This window comes from Scyliorhinus torazame, chromosome 18 (assembly GCF_047496885.1).
Source record: "Scyliorhinus torazame isolate Kashiwa2021f chromosome 18, sScyTor2.1, whole genome shotgun sequence".
Taxonomy (NCBI): Eukaryota; Metazoa; Chordata; class Chondrichthyes; order Carcharhiniformes; family Scyliorhinidae; genus Scyliorhinus; species Scyliorhinus torazame.
Window position 1 is genome coordinate 85,304,930 of NC_092724.1, and position 16,808 is coordinate 85,321,737.

General features: G+C 46.7%; 2 protein-coding genes across 2 annotated transcripts in view; one reads left to right on the plus strand and one right to left on the minus strand.

The window, feature by feature from the left end:
* LOC140394748 (proton channel OTOP2-like) overlaps window positions 1–16,808 on the minus strand; it is a 166,702-nt gene that overhangs the window by 71,858 nt on the left and 78,036 nt on the right. The window lies entirely within an intron of this gene.
* Window positions 1,556–16,808, plus strand: part of LOC140395341 (pre-mRNA splicing regulator USH1G-like) — a 355,446-nt gene continuing 340,193 nt past the window's right edge. The window contains exon 1 of the mRNA XM_072482981.1: window positions 1,556–1,719. Coding sequence (XP_072339082.1) covers window positions 1,556–1,719 — 164 coding nt within the window. The remainder of the gene's footprint in view (window positions 1,720–16,808) is intronic.

Here is a 16,808-nt window from a genome sequence, read left to right on the forward strand (position 1 = left end):
GTGAGTATCATAGTCATAGTGAGTATTAGAGTCATAGTGAGAGTATCAGAGTCACAGTGAGTATCAGAGTCACAGTGAGAGTATCAGAGTCACAATGAGTATCAGAGCTGTTGTATCAGTCTCTCTCCTCTGAGTCACAGTGAGTATCAAACTCACAGTGACTTCAGAGGCACAGTGACGGCAGTGCATGTTGTCGATATGGACTTCAGTGAGGCCTTTGACAAGGACCCTCATGGCAAACTGCTACAAAAGGTAAGGTCACACATGATCAGATGTGAGCTGGCAAGGTGGATACAGACCGGGCTCGGTCATCGAGTGCAGAGAGTAGCAATGGAAGGGTGCTTTTCTGATTGGAGGGCTGTGACTAGTGGTGTTCCGCAGGGATCAGTGCTGGGACCTTCGCTGTTCGTAGTGTCTATTAATGATTTGGAGGAAAATGTAACTGGTCTGATTAGTAAGTTTGTGGACGACACAAAGGTTGGTGGAATTGTGGATAGCGATGAGGACTGTCAGAGGATACAGCAGGATTTGGATTGTTTGGAGACTTGGGCGGAGAGATGGCAGATGGAGTTTAATCAGGACAGATGTGAGGTAATGCATTTTGGAAGGTCTAATGCAAGTAGGGAATATACAGTGAATGGTAGAACCCTCAAGAGTATTGACAGTGATCTAGGTGTGCAGGTCCACAGGTCACTGAAAGGGGCAACACAGGTGGAGAAGGTAGTCAAGAAGGCATACACCATGCTTGCCTTCATTGGCCGGGGCATTGAGTATAGTGTTCAATTCTGGTCGCCACACTACCAGAAGGATGTGGAGGATTTAGAGAGGGTGCATAAGAGATTTACCAGGATGTTGCATGGTATGGAGGGAATTAGCTATGAGGAGAGGCTGGATAAACTTGGTTTGTTCTCACTGGAACGAAGGAGGTTGAGGGGCGACCTGATAGAGGTCTACAAAATTATGAGGGGCATAGACAGAGTGGATAGTCAGAGGCTTTTCCCCAGGGTAGAGGGGTCAATTACTAGGGGGCATAGGTTTAAGGTGCGAGGGGCAAGGTTTAGAGGCAAATTTTTTACACATAGTAGTGGGAGCCTGGAACTTGCTGCCGGAGGAGGTGGCGGAAGCAGGGACGATCGTAATGTTCAAGGGGCATCTTGACAAATACATGAATAGGATGGGAATAGAGGGATACGGATCCCGGAAGTGCATAAGATTTTACTTTGGACAAGCATGGTCGGCACAGGCTTGGAGGGCCGAAGGGCCTGTTCCTGTGCTGAAATTTTCTTTGTTCTTTGTTCTTATCAGAGTCACAATGAGTATCAGAGTCACAGTGAGTATCAGAGCTGCTGTATCAGTCTCTCTGCTCAGTGTCACAGTGAGAGTATCAGAGTCACAGTGAGTATCAGAGCTGCTGTATCAGTCTCTCTGCTCAGAGTCACAGTGAGTATCAGAATCACTGTGAGTCGGAGATCTGCAGTCAGTGTTCCCGGAGCCCTCTCGCTGCTTCTGTGTAACTGACTCCCCCGATGTCTCCCAGGGATTTACAGTCAACGCAATGAGCGACAGGTATCACAAGGCAGCTCGGGATGGTTACCTGGATCTGCTGAAAGAGGCTAGCAAGAGGGATCTGAACTCGCCTGACGAGGATGGAATGACCCCCACTCTCTGGGCGGTTTACCATGGCAATCTGGAGGCACTGCGGCTTATCGTCAGCAGAGGGTAGGTGCTCATTGCGGCCGCGGGACAGTCACTCGCCCCATGGTTATTCCCATCGCTTCCTTCATCTCCCTCTGCCTCAAATAATCCCAGCACAGGGCAGGAGACTGTTCGCTCCCTTTGTGGCTCTCCCAAATGTTTTACCCACTGAGTCCCACTCTCCCTGTTCTTCCCGCTCACCCATCAGTAAACACATTTCTGAACTTGTGAGCGAGTGGTTTTCTTGCCCCTGTATATATGTTTCCTTTTCACCGAGTTGAAGTATTGGTGACCCTCTGTGAGGGGCCCTCACAAAGCTGCAGAACCCCCTGCACCAAACTCACTGAGATACTGAGCCCCGCCAGAGGGGCTGCATTTCAGATGAGATATTGAAACCAAATCCCCACCTGTCTGTCCAGGTGGGTGCAAAAGATCCCATGGCGCAATTTGGAAAAGGAAGTCAGTTTCCCCCGGTTTCCTGGCCAGTATTTGTTCCTCAATTGACGGCAGGACGGACTATCTGTGTCATTATCGCATTGCTGTTTGTTTGAGCTTGCTGCATACAATTTGGATGACCTACTGGCTACTTTGCAGCAGTGTATTTGAAAAGGAGAGCGACGGACAGTAAATAAATACACATTGCTGTCCTTATCCACACACAAGGCTGGAAAGTGGTTTGATAATTGTTGTGAAAAATGTTATATAAATGTAAGTTTCTCTGATTATCCAATCACGTTTGAAAATTACTGTTGCTCTTTCAGATAGTGCACCCCAGACCACAACAAAACCAACCCCCATTCACCCCTGCCTCTTTTGGCAATCTTCATAATTTTGTTCCTCTTGTTCCCGACCTTCTGCCAGTGGAAACCATTGATCCTTATTTGTTCTATGGAAAGCCTTCATGATTTCAAACACCTCCTCACAAACCTTCCCGTCATCTTCTCCACTTAAAGGAGATTAATCAGTTTTGCCGGCCACTCTGTAGCAGATTAGCTCAGTTAGCTGGGTGGCTGGTTTGCAATGTGAACACCGTGAGTTCAATTCCTGTCCCAGCTGAGGTTACCCATGAACCTTCTCAACCTTGCCTCGTGTCTGAGGTGTGGTGACCGTCAGGTTAAATCGGCACCAGTCAACTCTCCCCCTCAAAGAGGAATGCAGCCTGTGGTGATATTTACATTTATGTAAGTGAATGTCCCATTAACCTCAAACGTTTTGTTTTTCAATTGAACTTATGTTTAAATTTAATGAGCTGCTTTGAAACCTGTTCAAATGTGTCACTGCTAGAATTCCCTGTCAATTTGCCTTGAACAGAGGATTAGTCTGTAGAGAGAGTGAGGTTAGTGATAGTCTTGTAGAGAGAGTGAGGAGAGGGTTAGTCTGTAGAGAGAGTGAGGAGAGGGTTAGTCTTGTAGAGAGAGTGAGGAGAGGGTTAGTCTTGTAGAGAGAGTGAGCAGAGGGTTAGTCTTGTAGAGCGAGTGAGGAGAGGGTTAGTCTGTAAAGAGAGTGAGGAGAGGGTTAGTCTGTAGAGAGAGTGAGGAGAGGGTTAGTCTTGTAGAGAGAGTGAGGAGAGGGTTAGTCTGTAAAGAGAGTGAGGAGAGGGTTAGTCTTGTAGAGAGAGTGAGGAGAGGGTTAGTCTTGTAGAGAGAGTGAGGAGAGGGTTAGTCTGTAGAGTGAGGAGAGGGTTAGTCTGTAGAGAGAGTGAGGAGAGGGTTAGTCTTGTAGAGAGAGTGAGGAGAGGGTTAGTCTTGTAGAGAGAGTGAGGAGAGGGTTAGTCTTGTAGAGAGAGTGAGGAGAGGGTTAGTCTTGTAGAGAGAGTGAGCAGAGGGTTAGTCTTGTAGAGAGAGTGAGCAGAGGGTTAGTCTTGTAGAGAGAGTGAGGAGAGGGTTAGTCTTGTGGAGAGGGTTAGTCTGTAGAGGGTTAGTCTTGTAGGGAGAGTGAGGAGAGGGTTAGTCTTGTAGAGAGAGTGAGGAGAGGGTTAGTCTGTAGAGGGTTAGTCTTGTAGAGAGAGTGAGGAGAGGGTTAGTCTGTAGAGGGTTAGTCTTGTAGAGAGAGTGAGGAGAGGGTTAGTCTTGGCTGTGATGCCAGTTATGCTCCAATAGTTCACTGGGTGCAACCAGAAAGGGCATGATCCCAGGGGTTACAAGGCCTCAGGAAACCCCCACCCTCAAAGCAGTCTATGCCTTTGGGGGGGGCGAGTGGAGGGGTGACAGGAAGCGAGGGGGCAAATGGAAATGTTGGGAGAGGATGTCATCTGAGTGGAGTGGGGGGGGGAAAGGAGCGGTAATTAATGTCAAATGGATCCCGAGCTGTATCTTTCTCCTGAGATCTCCTTGGGGTTTGTTTGGTAGCTATGGAGCCTTGCTCTGTATGAGGGAGATCCTTCACTAATTTGAGCTCCTCTGTCACATGTGAACAGAGACAGTTTTGGAAAAGAAACAGCTAAGCACAGAGCAGCTCTATTCAGGAGCTGGTTTCTCTGGCTTCTGGTCCCAGTTGTCTCTGAGGCAGGTCATGCTGATATGAGCCATCTCCGTCAGATCAGACTGATAATTGAACCTGTGGCCCTGTGTTGTGTGTGGGATCCCAGACCATGCTACACTTCGCTTTCTCCCAGTGCGAGTGACAAGCAGTGTCTCCTGATGCAGAGAGGCTTACACTGAAAGATTAATGATTGTGACATAATCTTTGTACGTTTACTGAGTGAGAACCAACAGCTAATTACTGAGAAACAGTACCCATGTAAATATTATATAATTCAGCCCGAACAGAGTGGAATGGGATCAGTAGAGCGATGAAAATACTGGGCAAGATTGTGCTCCAAAGTCCTGACAGTCTTCAGTTATATTCTTTCATAATCCATATTTATTATATAAATCCGACAGTGTTAGTAGTGTCTTGGGGGATCTGACGCCTGGTCTTAGCTTAATAGTAATAATGTTTATTAGTGTCACAAGTGGGCTTACATTAACACTGCAATGACATTACTGTGAAAATCCCTAGTTGCCACACTCTGGCACCTGTTCGGGTACACTGAGCGAGAATTCAGAATGTCCAATTCCCCTAACAGCACATCTTTCGGGACTTGTGGGAGGAAACCGGAGCATCTGGGGGAAACCCACGCAGACACGGGAGAACTTGCAGACTCCGCACAGACAGTGACCCAAGCCAGGAATCGAACACAGGTCAATGGTGCTGTGAAGCAACAGTGCTAACCACTGTGCTTACCGTGCTGCCCTCTGCTTCCTCCTCACAGTTCACTCCCACCACCAAACTTTGTATCATCTGCAAAGTTGGAGAGACTACATTTAGTTCCTTCGCCCAAATCATTAATATATATTGTGAATACTTGGGGCCCCAGCACAGATCCCTGCAGTACCCCATCATTTACTGCCTGCCAATAAAAGACCCATTTATTCTAAGTTTTTGCTTCCTGTCTGCTAACCAGCTGTCTATCCATCTCAAGCCACTACCCGCAACCCCATGCGCTTTAACTTTACACAATAATCGGTGGAGTTTTACTCCCGAAATTCCTAGAAAAAAGTTGGACTAATTCAATGCCCTGCAGGGGGCTAGCAGAGACCCGGAATAAATCTCGCAGCTTTAGCTGCGGATACGGGCCCCCGCACTTCCGGTTCGGAGTCTGCGCATGCGCACTACGGCGTCCTCCAGTGGCCATGCCGAGCTCCATGGCGGACTCGGAGCACAGAGCCACACCAAGAAATGAGACCCCCTGATCGGTCGCGCGCCCAAGCATCTAACTCCTGCAGATCTAACCTCCGGCCGCCTATAAGGCCCCCCCCTGGCCTCCGATCCCCCCGCCCCCGTCCAGGACGGCCGCGGACAGTCCGCAACACCACGCCAGCATCCTGACCGGCAATAGGTGGTTAGTTCCACACTGTCCGGAACTTGGCCGGTCAGGAACGGAGGATTGCTGGGCGGGCCTCTGGCAATGGCCCCCGGCCACGCGGTGTACTCCACGGTCATCCCAATTTGTGGGGCCCGGAGAATTGCCAGAACGGCGCTGGGTCCAATTATGGCGTGAAAGTGGATTCTCCGCCCCAGCACGGCCGCGATTTTGGTGTGGCGTGGAGAATCCAGCCCCATTTCTCTATTAATACTAACTTCCTTCGGCTCCTCATTAAAATTTGTGTTTCTCAGAACCTTTGGTACTTTGTGAAGACAGAAGTAAAATACAAATTTAGTTCCTCAGCTATTTCTTTCTTCCCCATAATGAATTCCTCTGTTTCTGACTGTAAGGGACCTACATTCGTTTTTATCAATCTTTTTCTCTTTAAATACCTACAAAGAATTTTAGTCAGTTTTTATGTTCCCCACTAACTTACTTTCATAATGTATTTTCCCCTTCTTAATCAATCCCTTGGTCCACCTTTGCTGAATTTTAAACTGTTCTAACCCTCAGATCTATTGCTTTTTCTTGTTAACTTGTATGCATCTTCTTTGAATCAAATACTATTTCTAATTTCCCTCTAAGTCATGGTTTGGCCATGGTTCGCTTTCTACTCTTGTGCCAAATAGGAATAAACAACATTAACACTGCAATAAAGTTGAATGTCCAATTCATCTATTCGGAGTTCACCGATTCGTTCCTTGAATGCCTGCCATTGCCTGTCCATTATCCTTCCTTTCAGTAATATTTCCCAGTCTGTCATTGCCAGCTCATGCCTCATACCATCACAGTTACATTTATTGAGGTTCAGGACCCTTCTTAGAATCAACTACCTCAATATCCACCATGATAAAAAATTATGGTGACTTATCCCCAAGGGTTCTCTCTCAACTAGATTGTCAACTAATCCTTTCTCATTGCAGAACACCTACTCCAAGATACCCTGTTCCCTTGTTGGTTCCTCAACGTATTGGTCCAGAAAACCATTCCGCATACACTCCAGAAATTCTTCCTCTATTGTACTGTGACTAATTTGACTCACCCAATCTATATGCAGGTCACCCATTATCACAGATGTTTCTTTGTCACATGCATCTCTGATTTCCTGTCTAATGCTATTCCTAACATTGCCACTGCAGTTTGGTGGTCTTTATACCACCCTTACAAATGTTTTTTGCCACTTGCTGCTTCTTAACTCGCCCCAGATATCTTTCCTCAATATTGTATCAATATCTTCTTTAATCAACAATCCAACTCCACCACATTTTCCTTTCTATCTGTCCTTCCTAAAAACTGTTTAGTTTGCATGCTTGGTCAGCTTGGAGTCATGTCTCCATAATCCCACCTACACCCCATATCCCTTCACATCTATCTGCGCAACTAATTCATTCATTTTATTTTGAAAGATCCGAGCATTCATGTACAAAACCTTAAGGCTAGTCCTTTTAACATTCCTTGACCGGTCCCTACTATTTTTTTCAGCATCATAATCTGATATGGCCCCTGGTTTCTCTGCCTATCACTTTCCTTATTCTCCTTGCTGCATTTTTCTCTTGTTCCCCTTGCTCTGAATACATAGGTTCCCAACCCCCTGCCATATTATTTTTAACCCTTCCCAACCGCTCTAGCAAGTACTCCCCCAAGGGCATCAGTCCTGGTCCTGCCCAGGTGTAACCTGTCCAGCCTGTACAGGTCCCAGTGCCCCAGAAATCTGACCCCCCCCCCCTCTCATCATCTCTTCAGCGACATATTCATCTGCTATATCCTGCTATTTCTACTCTGACTAGCACGTGGCACTGGTAGTAATCCTGAGATCACTACATTTGAGGTCCGACTTCTCGACTTCTTTTTAACTCCCTCTATTCTGCTTTTAGGACCTCATCTCTTTTTTTAACTATGTCGTTTGTACCAGTGTTCACACTCCCCCTCCAGAATAATAATAATCTTTATTAGGCTTACATTAACACTGCAATAAAGTTGAATGTCCAATTCACCTAACAAGCATGTATTTTTGGAGGAAACCGGAGCACCCAGAGGAAACCCACACAGACACAGGGAGAACGTGCAGAATCTGCACATACAGTGACCCAAGCCGGGAATCGAACCGGGGTTCCTGGCGCTGTGAAGCAACAGTGCTAACCACTGTGATACCATGTTGCCAAATGTCCTGTAACCGCTCCGAGACATCCTTGACCCTAGCACCAGGAAGGCAACACACCATCCTGGAGTCTCGTTTACAGCCACGAAAACACCTATCGATTCTCCTTACAATTGGATTCCCTATAACTACTGCATTCCCACACGTTTTACTCCTCCCCTCTGCAGCAGAACCAGTTAAGAGGGCAGTTAAGAGTCAATCACATTGCTGTGGCTCTGGAGTCATAAGTAGGTCAGACCAGGAAAGCATGGCAGATTTTCTTCCTTAAAGGATATTAATGAACCAGATGGGTTTTAACAACAACCAACAATGGTTTCCTGTAATTCTCTGTTCCTGCGCACTCTTTAAGATGATTTCATTCATATTACCTCTCCTCATTCTTCCTATCAAAATACATCACTTTATACTTTCCTGCATTAAAACTCTTCTGCCTATTTCCTGAAGTCTATCACTATCCTCTTCATTGTTAATTACATTTCCAAGTTCCGTGTCATCTGCAAACTTTGAAATTATGCCCTGTACACCAACTCATTAAATATATAACTAAGAGCTGTGGCCCTAATACCTTACCCCGGGGACCTCATTGTCTGCACATCCCTCCTGTTCATCACTCACTGCTTTCTGTCCATTTGCCAATTTCATATCCACATGGCCACTGGTCCACTTTAATCTCATAGCTTTCAAATTTGCTAATTTTGTTCTATTCCTGGTCCCATAAATTCATGAACATTTTCTGTGTGTGGGTGTGGGTGTGTGGGATGGTGGGTGGGGGGGGGGGGAGGTGGGGGTTGGGGTTGGGGTATGGAGACAGTTTGTTTTAACTCCATTAGATTAGTTTGTTTGCAAAATTCCTGAAAAAGTGGAAGTCATCACTATGCAGTACAGCAGTGTAAAACGGGGAGCTAGCAGCAGTTTATATGTCTCCAGATATCGATTTCCAGGGAATGATGTATCTTTACCTTGTCCAGGTGACAGGTTCTCCAAGTGTCTACAAGGACAGTGAGTGTTGATTACCTATTTAAGCATAGAGGCATTACTGCTGAGGCAGACCCCCTTACTCTGTCACATCAAAATGAAGATTTATCTCACAGTGATTTATGGTTTAAGTGTCACTTATTTATGGTTTAAGGAAGGAGTAGCAAAAAGGCAGAACGCCAGTATTATATGTGCAGATCTAGGATCACATGCCTGCCAGAAGTCAGCCGCCTCACTTTCCTGCGGATTACCAATGCAAAGCACACTTGAATTGTAACTGTGGGCCATTTTACAACGAGTGAGCAGTGAGCGAGTCCATTGCCGAGGGTTGCCTACTTTAACTCCTGTAAAATCTCCCGGGCAGGATTATCCGATTTTGAGGCTATGTCTGGAGCATGTATCTAGTTCTACGACCAAAAAGTCGGTGCCGCACCCACACTGATGCTCTGCCCGGTGGGGGATAGCTGCCGCGCCACGTAAAACCCTGGCTTTGCCTGCAGTTACGGATGGCGAATTGCCGGGTCCATGGCCGCGCATGCGCATGGCGGTGACCTGCGGTGGCCGCGCCGTACAACATGGCGCCAGCTGCGCATGGACCTGGCCTGCCCCCTGGAACTCTCCTGCTACCACCGGACCACCCCCACCAGTCCCCCCAGATCCGCCGAAGCCCCCCGGCCAGTGGAATTTCCCCCCCCCCCCCCACTCCCGAATGTGGTGGTGCTGGACACAGTCAGCAACAGCCATGCAAAGTTGTCGAAACGTCAGACCACAAGTGATCCACACTGTGAGGAAATCGGCCCATCAGGGGCGGAGCATCGGGGAGGGGGCCTTCAGGTGACATCCTGAGGCTGTTCCAACGGTGTGCAGCGTACTCCTGGATGACGCAGTTTTGGAGGGTGCGGAGCATCCGAAAAGCGTCACCGCCCCCGATTCCGGCGTCAAAAGGGATTCTCTGCCCAATCGCCGAATGCGATTTCAGCGTTGGCTAATGGAGAATCCAGCCCTAAGTGATGACGTCTTTCTTTCCATTTTGTATTTTGGAGAGTAGAAGTCGAAGAGAAGATGTGATGAAGATATTCAAAATGGTGAGGGGACGGGACAGTGTATTCTGGAGAAATTGTTTCAACACGTGAAAGGGTCAAGAATGGGTAAACACAGATTTAAAGTGATTTACAAAAAAAACAAATATGATGTGTTCAATCTAGCCATTCAAGAGGGCATTAGATGATTGTTTCAATGTGCAAAGGTGCAGGGAAATGGCAATAAGTCATGATGCTTGTTTGGCGAGCTGATGCAGCCACAGTGGGCCGAATGGCCTTTTTCATTCTGTGATGAAATCGTCCCGACTTGGTGATCATACTCCTGCCTCTATTCTCCTCAATCTGGCCATCACCTGAGTTTTCTGAATACGAGTCACAGTTTTTGTTTGCTGTGACAGAGACTGGGAGAGAGTTACTGAGCAGGAGAGGAGTTACTGGGCAGGAGAGGGGTTACTGAGCAGGAGAGGAGTTACTGGGCAGGAGAGGGGTTACTGGGCAGGAGAGGGGTTACTGGGCAGGAGAGGGGTTACTGGGCAGGAGAGGGGTTACTGAGCAGGAGAGGAGTTACTGGGCAGGAGAGGAGTTACTGAGCAGGAGAGGAGTTACTGGGCAGGAGAGGGGTTACTGGGCAGGAGAGGGGTTACTGGGCAGGAGTGGGGTTACTGGGCAGGAGAGGGGTTACTGGGCAGGAGAGGAGTTACTGAGCAGGAGAGGTGTTACTGGGCAGGAGAGGGGTTACTGGGCAGGAGAGGGGTTACTGGGCAGGAGAGGGGTTACTGGGCAGGAGAGGGGTTACTGGGCAGGAGAGGGGTTACTGGGCAGGAGAGGGGTTACTGGGCAGGAGAGGGGTTACTGGGCAGGAGAGGGGTTACTGGGCAGGAGAGGGGTTACTGGGCAGGAGAGGGGTTACTGGGCAGGAGAGGGGTTACTGGGCAGGAGTGGGGTTACTGGGCAGGAGTAGGGTATACTGGGCAGGAGTGGGGTTACTGGGCAGGAGAGGGGTTACTGGGCAGGAGAGGGGTTACTGGGCAGGAGAGGGGTTACTGGGCAGGAGAGGGGTTACTGGGCAGGAGTGGGGTTACTGGGCAGGAGAGGGGTTACTGGGCAGGAGAGGAGTTACTGGGCAGGAGAGGGGTTGCTGGGCAGGAGAGGGGTTGCTGGGCAGGAGAGGGGTTGCTGGGCAGGAGAGGGGTTGCTGGGCAGGAGAGGGGTTACTGGGCAGGAGAGGGGTTACTGGGCAGGAGAGGGGTTACTGGGCAGGAGAGGGGTTACTGGGCAGGAGAGGGGTTACTGGGCAGGAGAGGGGTTACTGGGCAGGAGAGGGGTTACTGGGCAGGAGAGGGGTTACTGGGCAGGAGAGGGGTTACTGGGCAGGAGAGGGGTTACTGGGCAGGCGAGGGGTTACTGGGCAGGCGAGGGGTTACTGGGCAGGCGAGGGGTTACTGGGCAGGCGAGGGGTTACTGGGCAGGCGAGGGTTACTGGGCAGGCGAGGGGTTACTGAGCAGGCGAGGGGTTACTGGGCAGGCGAGGAGTTACTGGGCAGGAGAGGGGTTTGTCATGCAAGAGTAACTTTAAGACATGGATGTTTAAGCAATGTACCTTTAAGAAAGCAGTGTTTGTGTGTCTGTCTGTTTCCAGAGAGCTGCAAGTTTTGCAGTTTCGTTTTGCAGCTTTAAAAGTGCCTGGCTGGTTTTGTTGAGAGCAGTTTAAAAGTGCCTGGCTGTTTTGCTGGAGCTGAAGGCAACCAAGCTGATATATCTCTGCCATTCTACAGAAAATATATATATCCTTTAACCTAATGTGATTTAAAGGTGTTAAGTCTCTTGGAAGTGTGAAGGAACATTTTAAGGAATTATTTACTGTTGCAATATTTTCTGAGTTATCTTTGAAGTAAGGGGTGTTAAGAGATCCAATGTTTATTTAAGATGTTAAGTTGAGTTCATGGAATAAACAGTGTTTTGTGATTGAAAACGCATGTGTCCAGAATTGAAATACCACATCTAGGGAACAAGCCGTGTGCTAGGAAAAGCAACAAATCCATTAAAGGGAGAGGTTGGTTGAACTCCATGATACATTTTGGGGTTCTGTAAACACCTCGCCCATAACAATTGGGCTCGAGGGGGATAAAAGTCTATCTATTGGATTAGCTTTTGTGAACTTAAAGACACTGAAGGATTGTTGCTTTTCCGGTGTGGTATTTTAGTTAAAGTGGGGAGAGTGTTGTGAACAATGGCTCTTTCAGAGGCTCAGAAGTTTTTTGGGGTGACGAATGTCACACGTAGTACGTTACGGACAGAAACGAAACGCAGACTGTTAGGTTTGGCAAGAACATTGCAGTTAACATTACCTGACAAAATGCGAAAAGATTAGGTAATTAAGGCGGTGGTTAAGCATTTAAAGTTGCCTGAGATACAGTTTGACTCATTGGAAATGGCAAAAATTCAGTTGCAAATTAAACAAATGGAACATGAGAAAGAATTAAAGCGGCTGGAATACGAGAGTGAGAGAGAGGAAAAAGAAAGAGAAAGAGAGAGAGAGAGGAAAAAGAAAAGGAGAGAGGAGAAAGGAGAAAAGAAAGAATAGCCCTAGCAAAACAACAAAAAAAAGAAAGGGAGGTACAGATCAGGGAAAAAGATCATGGGCGGGATTCTCCACTCCCGCGCCGAAGTGGCCGCGCCATCGTGATGACGGCGTGAAACGGCCCCGATCCCGAACGATTCAGGCCCTGACAATGGGCTAGGATCGGGGCCGCGTCATCTACATGCGCCAGGCCTTGTCGGCCGCGTAAATGCGGCGCCGCATAGATGACGCGGCCGGCGAGGCATAACTGTCATCATCTGCGCATGCGCGACTTGGCCGGCGCCAACCCACGCATGCGTGGTTGCCATCCTCTCTAAGTCCGCCCCGCAAGAAGATGGCGGACGGATCTTGCAGGGCCGCGGAAGGAAGGAGGTCCTCCTTCAGAGAGGATGGCCCGACGATCGGTGGGCACCGATCGCGGACCACCTCACATTTGAGGTACCCCCCGGTGCAGGATCCCCCCCCCCCCCAGCGTTCATGCACTGTTCACGACGGCAGCAACCAGGTGTGGACGGCGCCGGGGGAACCCACCGTTTTGGCCTGGCCGCTCGGCCCATCCGGGCCTGAGAATAGCGGGGGTGCCGGAGAATCGCCATTTTGGGTGTCTCTGGTGATTCTCTGGCCTGCGGCCCACAGAACTCGACCGGGCCGTTCCTGCCGCTTGGGAGAATCGTGGGAGGGCGTCGGACCAGCGTCCTGGGAAATTTTGGCGGCCCAGGCGATTCTCCCAACCGGCGCGGGAGTGGAGAATCTCGCCCAAGGAGAGGGAGTTTAAACTTCAGAAAATGACCATGAAACATGACAATCAGTTAAAATTGGCAGGTGTAAAGGGAAACGTACAGTTAGATGATAGTGATGAGGATAGTGAGAAAGAGTGTCATAGTCGATGGCTTGGTGGGAATCTATTTAAATATGTCCAAACATTGCCAAGGTTTGACGAGAAGGAAGTGGAAGCCTTTTTCATTTCATTTGAGATGGTGAGCTAATGCCTGAAGCTTACAGACAAAGGTTTAGAAATTTAGGGAAAGAATTTGGTCAAACATACATGGAGTTTGAAAGGCTCAAACAGAGTAATTTTGATTGGTGGATAAGGGCTTTGCAAATAGACCAAATGTATGAAGCTCTCAGAGAAATTATACTTTTGGAGGAGTTTAAAAATTCTGTTCCTGATGTAGTGAGAGCTCATGTGGAAGAACAGAGGGTTAAAACTGTGAGATTAGCAGCGGAAATGGCAGATGATTATGAATTAGTACATAAATCAAAGATTGGTTTCCGACATCAGTTTCAGCCGATGAGGGATAGAAACTGGGGACATGAGAAATACTCAAGTGGTAAAGGTAAAGGTGATCTGATGGGAGATAATAAGGAGAGTGTACCTCAGATTAAAACAGAAATCCAGGAGGGTGGAAAAGAAATGAAAAATTTCAAATGTTTTCACTGTAATAAACTAGGCCATGTAAAGTCACAGTGTTGGTGGTTGAAGAAAAGCACTGGGAAGGCTGATGTGGTAAAACAGGATAAGACAGTGGGGTTTGTTAGAGTGGTAAAGGAAAGCCCAAGGGAAGCGAAGGAGGTGCAAATGATTGTACAGCCTGTTCAAGAAGTAATTGTTAAGAAGGTGCCAGATGTCTTTAAAGAATTTACTTGTGTGGGTAAAGTTTACTCCTGTGTATCAGGAGGAGCAGGTAAAGAAGTCATAATTTTAAGAGATACAGTGGCTAGTCAATCTTTAATGGTAAGAGATGAGGAATTATGTAGTTTGGGAAGAATGTTGCCAGAAAAGGTGTTGATATGTGGAATTCAGGGTGAGAGGAGTAGCGTTCCATTATATAAGGTAAGGTTGGAAAGTCCAGTGAAGAGTGGTGAAGTGGTAGTAGGAGTAATAGATAAACTATCTTGTCCAGGAATACAGTTTATCTTGGATAATGATATAGCTGGATCGCAGGTGGGAGTGATGCCTATTGTGGTTGATAAGCCAGTGGAAAATCAGACAACGGAAGTGTTGAAGGACGAATATCCTGGGATTTTTCCGGATTGTGTAGTAACAAGGTCGCTAAGTCACAGGTTAAGACAAGAGGAGAAATCAAAGAGTGAAGCTGAAGTTGAAGTGCAATTATCAGAAACGATTTTTGATCAGATGGTTGAAAAAGAACAAGAACAGGTGGAGGATAAGGCGGATATTTTTAGTTCAGGAAAATTGGCGGAGTTACAACTGAAAGATGTAGAAATAAAACGGATATATCAGAAAGCATATACGGAAGAGGAATCTGAGAGTATACCAGAGTGTTATTACCGTAAAAGTGATGTCTTGATGAGAAAATGGAGACCTGTACATATGCAGGCGGATGAAAAGTGGGCAGAAGTTCATCAAGTAGTATTGCCGGTAGGGTATAGAAAGGAGGTGTTGCGAATTGCACATGAGGTACCAGTGAGGTCATTTAGGAATAAGGAGAACTCAAGCTAAAATGCAGAAACATTTTTATTGGCCTGGACTGCATAAAGATGTAGTTAACTTTTGTCAATCATGTCACACATGTCAAGTAATAGGGAAACCTCAAGCAGTGATAAAACCAGTGCCCTTAATACCCATTCCAGCATTTGAGAAACCTTTTACACGGGTCCTAATTGATTGCGTAGGACCGCTTCCTAAAACAAACAGTGGGAATCAATATCTTTTGACTATAATGGGATGTGTCTACTAGGTTTCCAGAGGCCATTCCAGTACATAATATTACAGCAAAAAGGATTGTGGAGGAGTTACTTAAATTCTTTACTATATATGGACTACCCACAGAAATTCAATCGGATCAAGGATCGAATTTTGCTTCAAAGTTATTCAAAGAAGTTATGGACAGCTAAGGATTAAAACAATTCAAATCAACTGTGTACCATCCAGAATCGCAGGGAGCGTTAGAAAGGTGGCATCAGACATTAAAGATAATGTTGAGGGCTTATTGTCAAAATTATCCAGAGGATTGGGATAAAGAAATTCCATTTGTATTGTTTGCAATTAGGGATACACCTAATGAGTCTACCAAATTTAGTCCTTTTGAACTAGTTTTTGGTCATGAGGTAAGAGGACCACTTAAATTGATTAAGGAAAAATTGGTGGGTGAGAAATCGGAAATTACACTATTGGATTACGTATCAGATTTTAGGGAACGATTAAATAGAGCAGGTGAATTGGCTAGACAACATTTGAAAGTTGCACAAAATGTGATGAAACGGGTAGCGGACAAGAAATCCAAAGTTCGTAGTTTTGCCAGTGGGGATAAAGTTTTAGTGTTGTTACCATTGGTAGGGTAGCCTTTAAAAGCTAGGTTTTGTGTACCATATCAGATTGAAAGGAAATTAAGTGAGGTGAATTATGTGGTAAAAACACCAGATAGAAGGAAGACTCACCGAGTGTGTCATGTGAATATGCTTAAAAGGTACTTTAAAGGGACGGAGAGAAAAGGGAGGTTTTAATGATTCTAACTCAAAGTGACAAACCAAATCCAGATGACTGTGAATTTGACATACCTCAAATTAAATTGGAAAATGAGGATGTTCTTAAAAATTGGGATGAATTGTTAAGTTACCTTCCAGAGGAAAAACAAACTGACCTGAAAGAGTTATTGGTATCACATGGGCAAGTTTGTAGCGATAAATTGGGAAGTACTAAAATGGCTATACATGATGTAGATGTGGGAAATGCTGTTCCTATCAAACAACATCCAAAAAGACTTAATCCTTTAAAATTGGCACAGGTTAACAGCGAGATTGAGAGTATGCTGAAGAATGGCATAATTGAAGTGGGTTGCAGCCAATGGAGCTCACCCATAGTGATGGTACCTAAACCAGACGGTACCCAACGGTTGTGTGCGGACGATAGAAAGGTGAATGCAGTTACAAGAACGGACTCTTATCCTATCCCATGTTTGGAGGATTGCATTGAGAAAGTGGGACAATCCGCTTTTATTTCCAAATTGGATTTACTGAAAGGTTACTGGCAAGCACCTTTATCTGAAAGGGCGAAGGAGATTTCAGCTTTTGTGACTCCAGATGGTATATACCAGTTCAAAGTTATGCCATTTGGCATGAAAAACGCCCCAGCAACATTTCAACGGTTAACTAACAAAGTTGTTTCAGGATTACCCAATTGTGCGGTATACATCGACGATCTGGTAGTTTTCAGCCAGGCATGGAAAGAACATTTAAAACATCTGAGGGAGTTATTCGATCGACTTCAGGAGGCGGGTTTGGTGATAAACCTAACCAAAAGTGAATTTGGAAAAGCCCAAGTCACTTTCCTTGGCCATACAATCGGACAGGGTCGAATGGTCCCACAGAAAGTTATTGGGGAGTTTCCGATACCCTCGACACGATGGGAAATAATGCAATTTCTTGGTATGAGTGGATTTTACCGGAAATTTGTACCAAATTTTAGCATGTGGTCGCTCCACTGACGGA